Source organism: Rhagoletis pomonella, unplaced genomic scaffold, assembly GCF_013731165.1.
Source record: "Rhagoletis pomonella isolate Grant_MI unplaced genomic scaffold, Rhpom_1.0 Rhpom_scaffold_05481, whole genome shotgun sequence".
NCBI classification, from domain to species: Eukaryota; Metazoa; Arthropoda; class Insecta; order Diptera; family Tephritidae; genus Rhagoletis; species Rhagoletis pomonella.
This window is the reverse complement of record NW_023464020.1, coordinates 1-12,118: the sequence shown is the minus strand read 5'-3', so window position 1 is coordinate 12,118 and position 12,118 is coordinate 1. Positions and strand designations below refer to the sequence as shown.

The window sequence follows — 12,118 nt, the reverse complement described above, 5'->3', positions numbered from 1 at the left end:
GGCACTGGGAAATCGCTTCATAATCAGCATCAGCAGCATCATCATCAACTTGTTGCAAATGTCGCTTGCCAGGCATTGCAACAGGCCATGGCTTCTTCAGTTGGATCGTCATCATCGACCAACAATGAGTGCAGCTATAAGAATTGCCATCTAAATATAAGCGCTAGCACTACATCGGCATCGGCTGTAGCTGGAACACAGCAGCGCCGCTCACAGCATCGCACTACACTGCCCATTCAAGCGACACATGTTGCACACGATATGCTGCAGCAATTTGTGACTGTTGCTGATGTAGAAATCAGCGGTGCCACCGTTGGTTATCACTCACTGCCTAGTGGTAGCGGCAGCATCGGTGGCAGCAGTAATGATATGGAATTGCTTACTGCTACTACGATGCCAACATCTTCCCAATACGCTGGTTCACATATGGCTGGCGCCATTTCCACGCCCAGTATTGATGTGTTGCCATTGATGAGCGGAGAAATCGCCACAATATCCAGCAACACCAGCGACTCGATCACACAAACTACATTTAGCGCCGTGGCCGGGGCTCATACGCTGCCCACAAATGCACACACGCAAACGCTCAAAAGCGGTAGCAGCAGTGCCAACAGCCCTGGCAGTCAAAGTAGCAAAACTCCCTCCTCTTCCCGCCGTTACCACCGCACTATACCGCGTTACTTCGCTCTCACCGATCCGTTGAGTGCCAAAGAGGCCTATGGCATTGGTAAAAGTAAATCAGATAATAGCACGCGTAATAATGCGGGCACTACATCATCGGCTAGCAAAAAACCCACTTGTCAGTGTCCGGTGCAACATGTGCCCATGTCATATATGGCAGCTACCCAGCTGAGCAATGCTGCACAATGTGCCAGCAGTAGCGCACTTCTTTCGGCATTGAGTAGCAAATTGAACGCCGTCAGTCAGTCATCAGCCGCATCCCAAACATCATCAGCGTCATCGACATTAGTCTCGTCGCATGGCAACAGCAGCTCGGGTCGTTCCAACACTTCCACTTCGTTGGGTTACTCGCAACGTGCAAAATCCTCCAATAGTCTACAGCAAACTTCTGCGAGCGAAGTCAACAGCCTTGGCGGCACTTTGAAGCGTGCAATGCATACCACCAGTACCAACACCAATACCAGTAACAATGCTAGTAACAAAAACAACAACACCAATAATAATGCTAGCTCACTATGCAGCTATGAAACGAAAATTGCTACCATTTCCAAACAAGTTGGCGATAGCACAGCTGCAAATCTGAGTGGTAGCACAGTAGGAGGCCATCACCATCACACAGCTCATCATGCCCACCATGCCCATCATTCGCACAGCGTTGTTGTATTGCCGACACAGGCGCAGGACGAGAGTATGCCCATAGTATTGGGACGGGTGCAAAAGCGATCCAGTGGTGAGCGGGAAAGGGAGCGGGACAGAGAAAGGGAGCGTGAACGAGAGCGCGAACGTGCGCGTAGTGCTAGTAGTGGTCGCGGTAGCAGTAATAGTAGTACACACCAATTGGAGAGTAGCGCGGCGGCATTTTATTTGAACGGAAAGGTGAGTGGTAGATGAGGTAAGGTACCGTTAGGGAATCTTCATACATACTCATATATTTATGGTAATAATTTATGATCTCAATAATAATAAAGTGACACGTGCGGAACGACAAAAGTTTGCTAAGCTCAGGGAAACTGGAAATAGTTATAGACAGAATAGAAACAGGTTTTAAAAACCTAAAAAATTGTAAACAACACTTACATTTCTTTTTAGTCAAGTTAAAATTCCATTATAAAAGACAAAATTTACTGTCATACCTACACAAGAGCGTCAGTGTTGTCTGGCTGTCAAAAAATTCTCATGCTCATACAATTTGTATGAAGCATAGCGAAATAACGTGTCGTCAACGCTGTCAGATTTTGACAGAGCGCACAGTCTTTCGACTATATGGAGGCAGGTAGAAATATTAGAAATAGGGAATTATGAAATTTGTAAAGATGAAATAATTGCCACGCCCTTCACTCTTGAGGCCGAAATATTAAATTTCATCCGCTTTTGATGAAATTTAGTTTGTACTCTGTCTTTTATTAGGAAACCCTAAATATAAAATATGGGGGAGGATTGGATCACTATAACGTGCAAAACTCACAAAAAATATGGGGCCAGCCATTAAATGTTAATTTTAATTTTTGTAAATTTTTGTTTCCTGCTTTCCACTCTCAGAAAACAAAAGTTATATTTAAAATTATATAGGTGTTCATATTCTCTTTTTTCTCAATGTTTGGTGAGATTTTTCCATTGTTCGAAAAATTGTTTTCGCGAAATTATGCAAAAAGAAGTTGAAAATCAAAAATTAAGAATATGGAAAATTACATATATTTGCAAAGTCGTGCGAAAAGATCCAAATATATATTCGAACACTACATACAATTTTCTAAAACATCCGTCTAATCTCAAGACCTGATAGACTCATACTTTTTTTTTATTAATAACCTTTAGCATCTACAAAGTAACCTTTATGATAAAAAAATAGGAAAATAACAAATAAATGATAAATACCTTCACCTGAATATTTAAGGACATTTAGATAATTGATTACAGTTGAAAAAGAAACACTTACTGTAATGGGTTCAGCGCCAAATGCAATTAAACTGATTAGTTGGTAACTCGTCGATTCAAGTATTTTTTTTGGAAATATGCCATTGGTGGAGAGAGGGGGTGCGTAAATAATGTGAAAGATCTCCCGAGGACTTTAAAATTAAGTTTAATTGATTCTCGATTCCTTTTCTTATATGTTTAAGTTATTTTTACAAATAAAGAAAAAAGTAGGAAAAAACCAGTGATGGGTCAAGGTTTTTCATAGATCTTTGACAAATAGTATTCAATCGTTACGTAATTTTTACCAAATTAAAGGTCAGACTTATACCTGTTAAAATGCGACTCTCTTTAAACAATACATTGAACATTTCTGTAAATAAAATCCAAAATTATAATTTTACGACTCATCGTTTTTTGTCCTTCGGAAATTAAAATGGAGTACATGCGAGCAAATTATTTTTGCATTAATTGCTCAAAGTTCGTAACCTTTTGGTTGGACCACCTCGGGTGCACCTTAAAACAAGGTTTAGTTTTTGGAATTGGTAGTTGCCTAACACCGTTTGTACTGTTTTGTCGCGTTTAAATACTTAGTAGTCTGTTCCACAATTTTTCGGCTCACCTTAATAGTCATATTTGTAGGTAGTTTGCTACTTGTTAATAGTTGATGCCGTTTCCTCATACAACTGTTGTCCAACTTTAAAGCTCTACCCAGAATTGCAGCGGACGACGGTTAAGCGGTCAACGGTTAACCGCTGTCAAAATCAAAACTCACGAAGACATACGGAATGGCACATAATTGCGGAATTTTACCGACAACGTTTTTCGGTTGATTTAAATCTATTTCTATTTTTACCGCCCAGCGGGGGCGGTACATTGTTGATTTTAATAATTTCTATTATTTTCACAAGTTTGCAAATGCTTTTAACCATTTTTATTTCCAGCCAATACACACATACACGTACAAAAAAAAAAAAAATATTTTAATGAAAATTTCCAAATCAAAATGACAGTTAGAGGAAGCCGTGAACAGCTGTTCACTTACCGCCGATCGCTTTACCGTCGTTGGCTGTAATTCCGGGTAGATCTTAAATTTCATTTGTCCTAAGTGTTTTGTATATTGCCTTGTTGTTTCCCCTCAACCAACCCCGCCGTCTCCACTGAGTCAGCCGGTTGCTATTTTTCTTTTGTTACTGTGCATTGTTGTTGTTGGGATCGGGTAAGTGCATATATTTGGTGCCTCCGCGCCGAAAAGTAAGGTAACAATGTACTACTATTTGTCAAATGTAACTGGGTGACTACCTACATATGTATGTGCACTATTTTGCTTTATTACTCAATTGTAAAGTTTAAAGGTTGGTCTTATTGCTCATCGAGAAATGAAACTGTGAAATAACAAAAATTTGCGTTATTTCCGTTTGTGTTATTGCACGCACCGTTTGTTATTGCCTTGAAAGGTTGTAACATTTAGCTTAGCGTAGACCTGCAGTATTACGCCAGTGTTAACTTCTTAGCCTGTTCCTCTCCTTCCTGAGCTCTTCCTTGTTTGTGCTAGGTCCGAGTGCAAAGAAGCCCAGGCCCTATAAGCGACAAGGCGGCTGCCGTTCTGCTTCTCGTTGGATGTCATTGTACTCCTCCAGGATATTGGGCTTATCAATGCACTCAACAACACACTAGTTTGGTTTCGAGCTCCAGCTCAGCATTTACAGCTAAAGAGCTGAACACTGAAGATCTTTTGGACTTTAAAAAATGGTGGCCAAATATATAAAAAAAAACATGTTTGCCTACTCAATTCTTCGGAAAAAGTGTCCCAAAAGAAAAAAAAATCATTCGCGCCTACGAGTTTTTACTATCATTCATATAAAAATGGTACTATCATAGTCGAGGAATTTATTAATGGATTCATTAAGCATTCATTCATTCTTTTGTTTTTCAAACTATTTTAAGAAGTAACTTAAGTACAAACGAAAAATTGTGGGATAGGCCTCTTCTGCTCCCATGGCCTCATACATACATACACTGAGAAAAAGGATTAGTGTTGACAACTAAAAATATTTAGTTTCCGAATTTTGACAATATTTGGGAACTGTTACCTAGGATTGGGAACTATTAACATGGGTTGGTAATTATAACTAAATATATGAAAGCTTCTAATATTCATCTAGGTTGTACCAAATCGTTAATTTAGTTGAAGGGTTTGGTAAATATTAGAGATGGGCACGGGCCCATCGAATAAACAGTGAGTTAGGTATTTGCAAATTATTTTTATTTGCAAATAGCTTACGTATAAAGCAACAGATACGCTTTCTTTCAACACATGGTTTAGTCATAGTTCCAAATCTTAGTTGAGGCAACCACGATTTGGTTTGAGAGCGGATCATATTCATGCTTGTGAGCCACCCCTAAAGAATGCTGAGGGCTCTCTGAGCACATGTTTGTTTCACATACGAAGAGCGCCGGCTGAGCAATGTACACAGTCCCACTTATTGAATCGTTTGAATGTTCTAGTATGCCGACCATTGCATAAAAACGATTCAACGAAGAAGGCTGTGTGCGTGGAAATCATTGCTCCGCTACCGCTGTTCGTATATGGGTGAAACACGCGTGTGGTCACAGAGCGCTCAGTAAGCTATAGCATGTCGATCACTGCGCTAGATAGAGAAAGAAAAGTGTGAGATATGACATGCCCAGACTTATTTGTCTCAGTTTCAGTTTTGCCATCGCCGCGAGTTGTTTCGATGTGCGCATAGTTATTTAAAAATATAAAGTTTGATACAAACCGGGGTTTCTCAGTGGATATGTAATTCATGTCAATTATAATTTGAAAGTATATATTTAGCGAAGGAAAAAGCAAAGCAGTATACTTAAACCAGCACTTCCAGCAGATATTAACCTGGGTTTTCGCACGACTGTTCCAGTTCCATCGTTTCTTTTTAGAAAATTCTTACCGCCATATTCATATGTATTATTTACACTAGTAACTATTTATGTAAATATGTATTTATTTTTATGCTTAATATATGCAAATAAAAGAAGAAAGTAAACACAACAACCATCGAGTAAATTTTTATTTGTGTCAAACTGAAACATTTTTTCCAATAATAAACGGTTAGATGATTCAAGTCTACAGCAAATTTCCAAAATTAATTGAAAACTTGTATCAACCAAAGCATTGTTTATATTTGCGCAACAATGATTTTATTCAACTAACAATATTGTCCACTCAAGCTAGTCGTTTTGTAATTATTAACAAATATACATTTGTCCCAACTAGAAGTCTGAAGTAAATTGCAGACTTTCGTGAACTAGATATTTATTTCGCCATATCCAACTATAACCAAATCTTGGTAATTATAACTAAACCTTTTTCTGAGTATACATATGTGTATGCACATCCATGAAAAAATAAATCCTATTTTGTCTTTAAAAACCTACAAAACTTAGTTTTTCTTAAAACGGAGTATATTTATTACTCAGATCTGCTTGCTTTTAATACTAAACAATTTAGTTAAAATCATGTGAAAAATAATAGGGACATTTTTCCCAGTTTTGCTTATTTCTCTTTTGTTTGTATGTTTACTATGTATATTTATATGTATTTTATAAAAATGCAGCTGAACTTTGTAGATATATTCGAAAATTTCAATAAATTTTTACAACGATAACAAACTTTTCACGAAGATTTTTTTAGAAAAATTCTAAGTATGCAGTTTTGTAGCCTATTAAATGGTAGCTTAATAAAGTGCAAGTTTCCTAAGGCTAAGAACTCGCGTTGATTTTTGATATTTTTTTGCTGATTGGGGGTATAGCGCTTCTCATAAATTTACAAAAACTTGATTTTTGCCTCTTTTAAGTTTTTACGCTGTAGACTTTTCGCTGGAATCGCCAATACATATGTATTCATAAGTGGGTGGGGCTACGCCAAGTTTTTCCAAAACTTTATAATATTCTTATTTTCCGTCTAAATACTATTTAAAATATAAATTTTGTGTGCATAAGCTGTAGTATTTAGTGATTAAAATATCGCAGTTTTCGTATTTCTGAAAACTACCAACTCCAATATCGCCCATTTTGAATACCATCCATCCTACGTTCAAAAGAAGTACACGTATCAAGCTTCGTTCGTTCGAGTTATCTTGTGCACAGACGTACGGACGGACGGACAGTCACGGTTTAATCGATTTCTTTTTTCATTCTGAGCGTTTATGTATACATTTGAGTGTATCTATCTCGATTCGTTTTGGCTGTTACAAACAAACGTTTTGTGAGCAAAGTTAAAATAAAAAAATCTCCAAAATTAATGCGATTTGTTAGCCGGTGAAAACTTGCACTTCATTTGACTTAAATTGTGTAGGCCATACAATTGCATACCCAAAAATGTTCTAAAGATTTAGATTAAAAAGTTGAAATTTTGATGAAAATTTACAGAAATTTCCCAAATTTTATATAAAGTTGGAAACTGTGATTTATATGTTTTTGGTTAAAGTTTGGACGGCATCATGATACAAAAAAGAAGGTAGTTTCATTTAATGACATTCGTTGTTGTTGTTAACCATTTGACTTTTAATAAAATTATGACATTTCATCAAATTCATGCTACCTGATCACTAGAAGAAATATTTTATTTTTAAGCAGAAGATTTTATTTTATGGACTTGAAAATTATGCCGGGTTGACGATTAGGTTTCAGAACGCATGAAGAAAGTGTATACATACTTACGTATTGTCGTTTAAAGTACAAAACCGCGTATCGTCGTTGTGCAAAACCGCGTAACTGATATTTTTTGCCAAAAATTGGATTTGCGCACACAAGCTCTTGGCTCAAGCCTTATTCATTCGTCCTGAAATGCGATTTCTTTGTAAAAAAGAGTACCATTTTTAAATACATAATACATACGCGGATTTGTATTATAATTTAAACATTTGTGAAAGTTAATGGCGATACGGTAATCACATGGCCTAATTTTTTTTCAAAATCTGATGAGAAATTTAAAATTAAATTTGAGCCAAAATATAAAAAGGTTTTATTTGGGAAGAACATTCTTTAGAATTCGATTTTTAAATCGCAAGATTGTATTCTAAATTTGAAAAAGAAAAAATAACAAAATAATGCGCGCGTGGTTTTTATTATAAAATAAAAAGAACAATTACAATGAAGTCTTCTTTAATAGTTTATATTTTATATAGCTTTAACAAAAATAGTGCGAGCTACGTAAGTAAAAAAATACCAAGCACTGATAATGGTTTTTGATTTGAAATATTATTACATTGGTATAAATATGCGAAAGAAAATTCTCCGATTTATTGCCTTTATATTATCAAAGTGGCAAGGCTGTTGATAATACTCACAATTTATGAAACTTCAAAAAATTGTATTATCCGTCAAAAGTTGTTTATTGAAACTACGTTCTTTTTTGTATCATGTGAGGGAATTATAGAAAAAAAAATTGCTTGAAACACATTGCGAACATCTTTTTTAAAAAATCAAAAAGTTTGAGTAACTGTGTATCGACACTGAATTTTGAAACTGTGATTTATATGTTCTTGGTTGAAGTTTGAAGGATATTTATAAAAAGTCAACAAGTTTGAGTCACTGTGTACCGACACTGAAGTTTTGGGGAATGTACTTTGAATGCACTAGCAGTATAGAAGTATTCCTTATGTACATTGCACTTCATCACGAAAAAAGTTTCGATTTCGATGAAGACCTGCACAATAATATTTCGAAAAAATATTAAGATTTACGTGAGCTGGACCAATTTAAAAATACCTCAAAAAATGTAGTTTTCTTATAAATTAAAAAAAATATTTTCTTAAAAGATTTAAGCTTAAAAAATTAAAAAAAGTTCAACGGAACCTTAATAATTAGATTTTTTATGCTGTTTCTTTCTTTTTTTCAAAAATTGGTTTAAGAAAAATATAAATAACTGGACCAAAACTATACCGATTTACACTTATAAGGTATAACTGGAAGGTATTTTCTCACCCTTTTTATTTTTTTCCAAACAAACGCATTCATGTCCAATTTTTATTTTTTCAAATATTAACACATCTAATTCGTGAATTACCCTGTCTCCATGGCACACATTAGCAATTCGTTTGGCAGTTCTAGTTTTTTTTCTCTTTTCTTCGCTATTTGTTATTATTTTTGTGTACTGCAAATATCGAAGATGGAGCTAAGCTTTAAGTTATCATCAACAATTTTAATTTATATAGACAATATTTTATTAATATTATTCTATAACTAGAAAAAGTGCCAGCAAATGGGACCAGGTCGGTGAAAACTTCGATATATTTCCGATAAATATTAGAGAAGGCACCGATTCGTTCGTCATCCGCATGGTAATTCGATCTGAATTATATATAAATGAGGTTAATCGCTCTCAAAATTTTGTATGACGAATTAAGTAATTCGGAAGATAGTTGGCAAGGCGAATGACGAATGGGAGAGCGAGTTACGAATGAGAGGGCGAATTGTGAATCGTGGAAACGCCGTATTAATTAAACTTGGAACGACGCTTGTTTATCTTTCATACTTTGAATTAAATTATTTGCAAAAAAAAAAAAATGAGAAAATACCTTTGCAATGATATCCTATAAGTTTAAATCGGTGAAGTTTTGGCGGAGTTATTTAAGTTTTTCAAAAACCTATTTTTGAAAAAAGTCCAAAATGCATCAAAAATTTCATTATTAGGATTCTGTTGATTGTTTTTAATATTTTAATGCAAATTTTCTATGCTTAAACTGTTTGCCATGTGAGGTGATTTTTTTTAAATACCTCAAAAAACTATTTTGAATGATAAAAATCTCACTTTTTGGAGGTACTTTTAATCGGTCCAGCTCACGTAAATCTTAATATTTTTCCGAAATATTTTGGTGCAAGTCTGAAAATATTATAGATTTCATAGTTCCAATGGAGTGATGCCGTCTAATGTACATATATGTATGTCGAGAGTTTATATTCAATACCCTCTATCTGCAATTTGAATAAAATTTAGACCCGCGTGCTTAACTCGTCTCGGGTTTAACGGTCGTCCATACAATTTATTTTAACATCAAAAATCGCTTCTATTATACATTCAAGCGACTCATATATGTAGCTCACATTATTACCAAGGCTGACAATTAAGTCAGCTGTGGCTTCATTTTGATGAAATTTGCAGGTAGATGGTATTAAATATAAGTGTTCGAAATATTTTAGCAAGCTTTTGTAATTTCATGTCGTCTTTGTCTTCAATTTACTTAGTTGTGTTGGTAATTTTCGCATTTAATTATTTATTAATAAATATGTTTTTTTTTTGTTTTAAACTCGTTTACTGCAACTAGGTCGACGCTTACTTGAACTTTCCCCAACCGCAACACTTCAACACCATACATTCGCAACAACAACCACACCATCAGCACCATCAACAACAACAAACCAACGATACAAATCCAATACTACCACCGAAACTTCACAAATCTCTAACGAATTTAAAATCTTCGACAAGCAACAATCATAGCATTATGACCACGACCACCAAACCATCGAATGTATGTGCTGCTGTTGCTGCTACTACGCCCACCACTACTGCAACTGCCACTGTCTCCTCGAGCTGTACTGCCGTGCAGACGATTAGCTCCCTCAGTAAACCAACAACTTCTACGGCGGCATATTCGTCGCGTAAGGATCATCATAATAATCTAGATCCTATAAGCAGCATCGGCATTAACACCAGCAGTAGCAATAAAAATTCGCCGCCATCACTCACTTTGCCACTATCCCCGGTGATAACGAAAAGCGCTGGCGGCACAGCGACCCACAGCAGTAGTGGCACCGGCGGAGTCACTCCCAGCAACACCGTCGGCTCGGTCTCACATTCTTCAGAGAAGTCCAGCAAAATAAACTCAAGCACCTTTTACCCGCTGCAAAATAGCCACGTGACCTATACACTGCCAAAACACATTAGTGGAAAAGTTTCGCTGAATAGTACTATTACCAGTGTGGTAAGCAAGGTGCCTTCAGTGATCAGTATACCCATTGGTGGTGGGGAAGTCGATCTCTATGAGAACAACAATGGCTGTGGTGGCAGTAATGCTTTGAGTCAAAATAGTGGCACGAGCAGCAAGCACGAAACGTCGTCAAAGAACGGAGGAGGAAGCGGACGTAGCACTACATTGCCAAAGATATTGCGTACCAAAAAGCAGCAAGGCTGCAGCGGCAGCAACACCAACAGCAATAATATGAACAACCAGCCATCACCTTCCAACAGCACACCGTCTACCTTGGCAGCAGTGTCAGTGTCGGTATCGCAATGTAGTATGCCCGCCTATCCACAACAGTATACTAGTCATCATGCCAAAACAAACACAAATGCAATTACAACCACTACAACAGCAAATGCAACAACACAATTTAATTCCCACGTTGTTGATGGCAATACTTTATCATCTGCCAAACATTTACCCGTCTGTACCACCTCTAAAAATTGCCTAAATCCGAAGGAGCATTTTCTACCGAACGACACCAGTTTGGATGACGATTACTTGAGTGAGTGTGAGAATTGTAAAATAGCGCAGAGCGCTAAATATTATTTGAATGCTGAGGAAGTAGAGTCAACGCCGCAGGAGACAATGACACTGCAACGTAAATCGATGGATGACAATAAGGAAGAACAGGAGCAGGCATATTATCGAATTTCGCACACGCTGCCAACGAATCCAAAGAAAAATGCGTAAGTATAGAATGTACATGCATTAGCGTTGCTCCTGTGCATACGAATTCCTCGTTTAGAGGAAGAACGACCTTTCTTACACCAAAGCGAAATTTATCACCCCTATTCTGTATTCTGCAACACTTTCGTATTCGGATTTTGCCACGAATCGTAGAAATGGTATACTGCAATCCGAATCGTACCTTCGAAATTCGTAAAAATGGCATGCCTAAAAACAAACGAGGAACAAATTGACAGCTTTTTCGCATAATTTTGTACCAAAACAATTCTGTGTCGGAATCGAGATAAAAATTAAGCAAAAAGATGTAAATCGATGTGTGTTTGCAGGAAATATTAGTTGGGTTCTTTTAAACAGATAAATTTGCCTTTCGTATATATGTACGTAGATTTATACCCGAGCGCACTTGTGCTCAAGGGTATATTAATTTTGTTCACATAACGGTTGTTTGTAACAGCCAAAACGAATCGAGATAGATATAGACAAATGTATCCATATATGCTCAGAATGAATAGAGAAATCGATTAAGCCATGTCTGTCTGTCCGTCCGTCTGTCCGTCTGTCCGTCCGTCCGTGTACACGATAACTCGAGCAAAAATTGAGATATCTCAACGAAATTTGGTATGTAGGTTTCTGTTAATCCAAGGTAGGTTGGTATTGAACATGGGCGAAATCGGACAGTAACCACGCCCACTTCCCATATAACGGTAATTTCCAGAAATACGAAAACTGCGATATTTTAGTAACTACTGAAGATAATTCACTCATAATTGATATTTGTAATAATTTTCAGACGAAAAATAAGAATATTATAA

General features: G+C 36.6%; 1 protein-coding gene across 1 annotated transcript; it reads left to right on the top strand.

The window, feature by feature from the left end:
- On the top strand, nucleotides 1–11,534 carry LOC118755155 (probable serine/threonine-protein kinase DDB_G0282963; the record flags this gene model as incomplete). Its single annotated transcript, XM_036490013.1, is given in 2 exon segments — nucleotides 1–1,557; nucleotides 9,918–11,534. Coding segments are annotated over 2 exon segments (2,949 nt in total), but the record flags the coding sequence as incomplete, so codon positions are not given.
- Nucleotides 11,535–12,118: the final 584 nt, after the last annotated feature.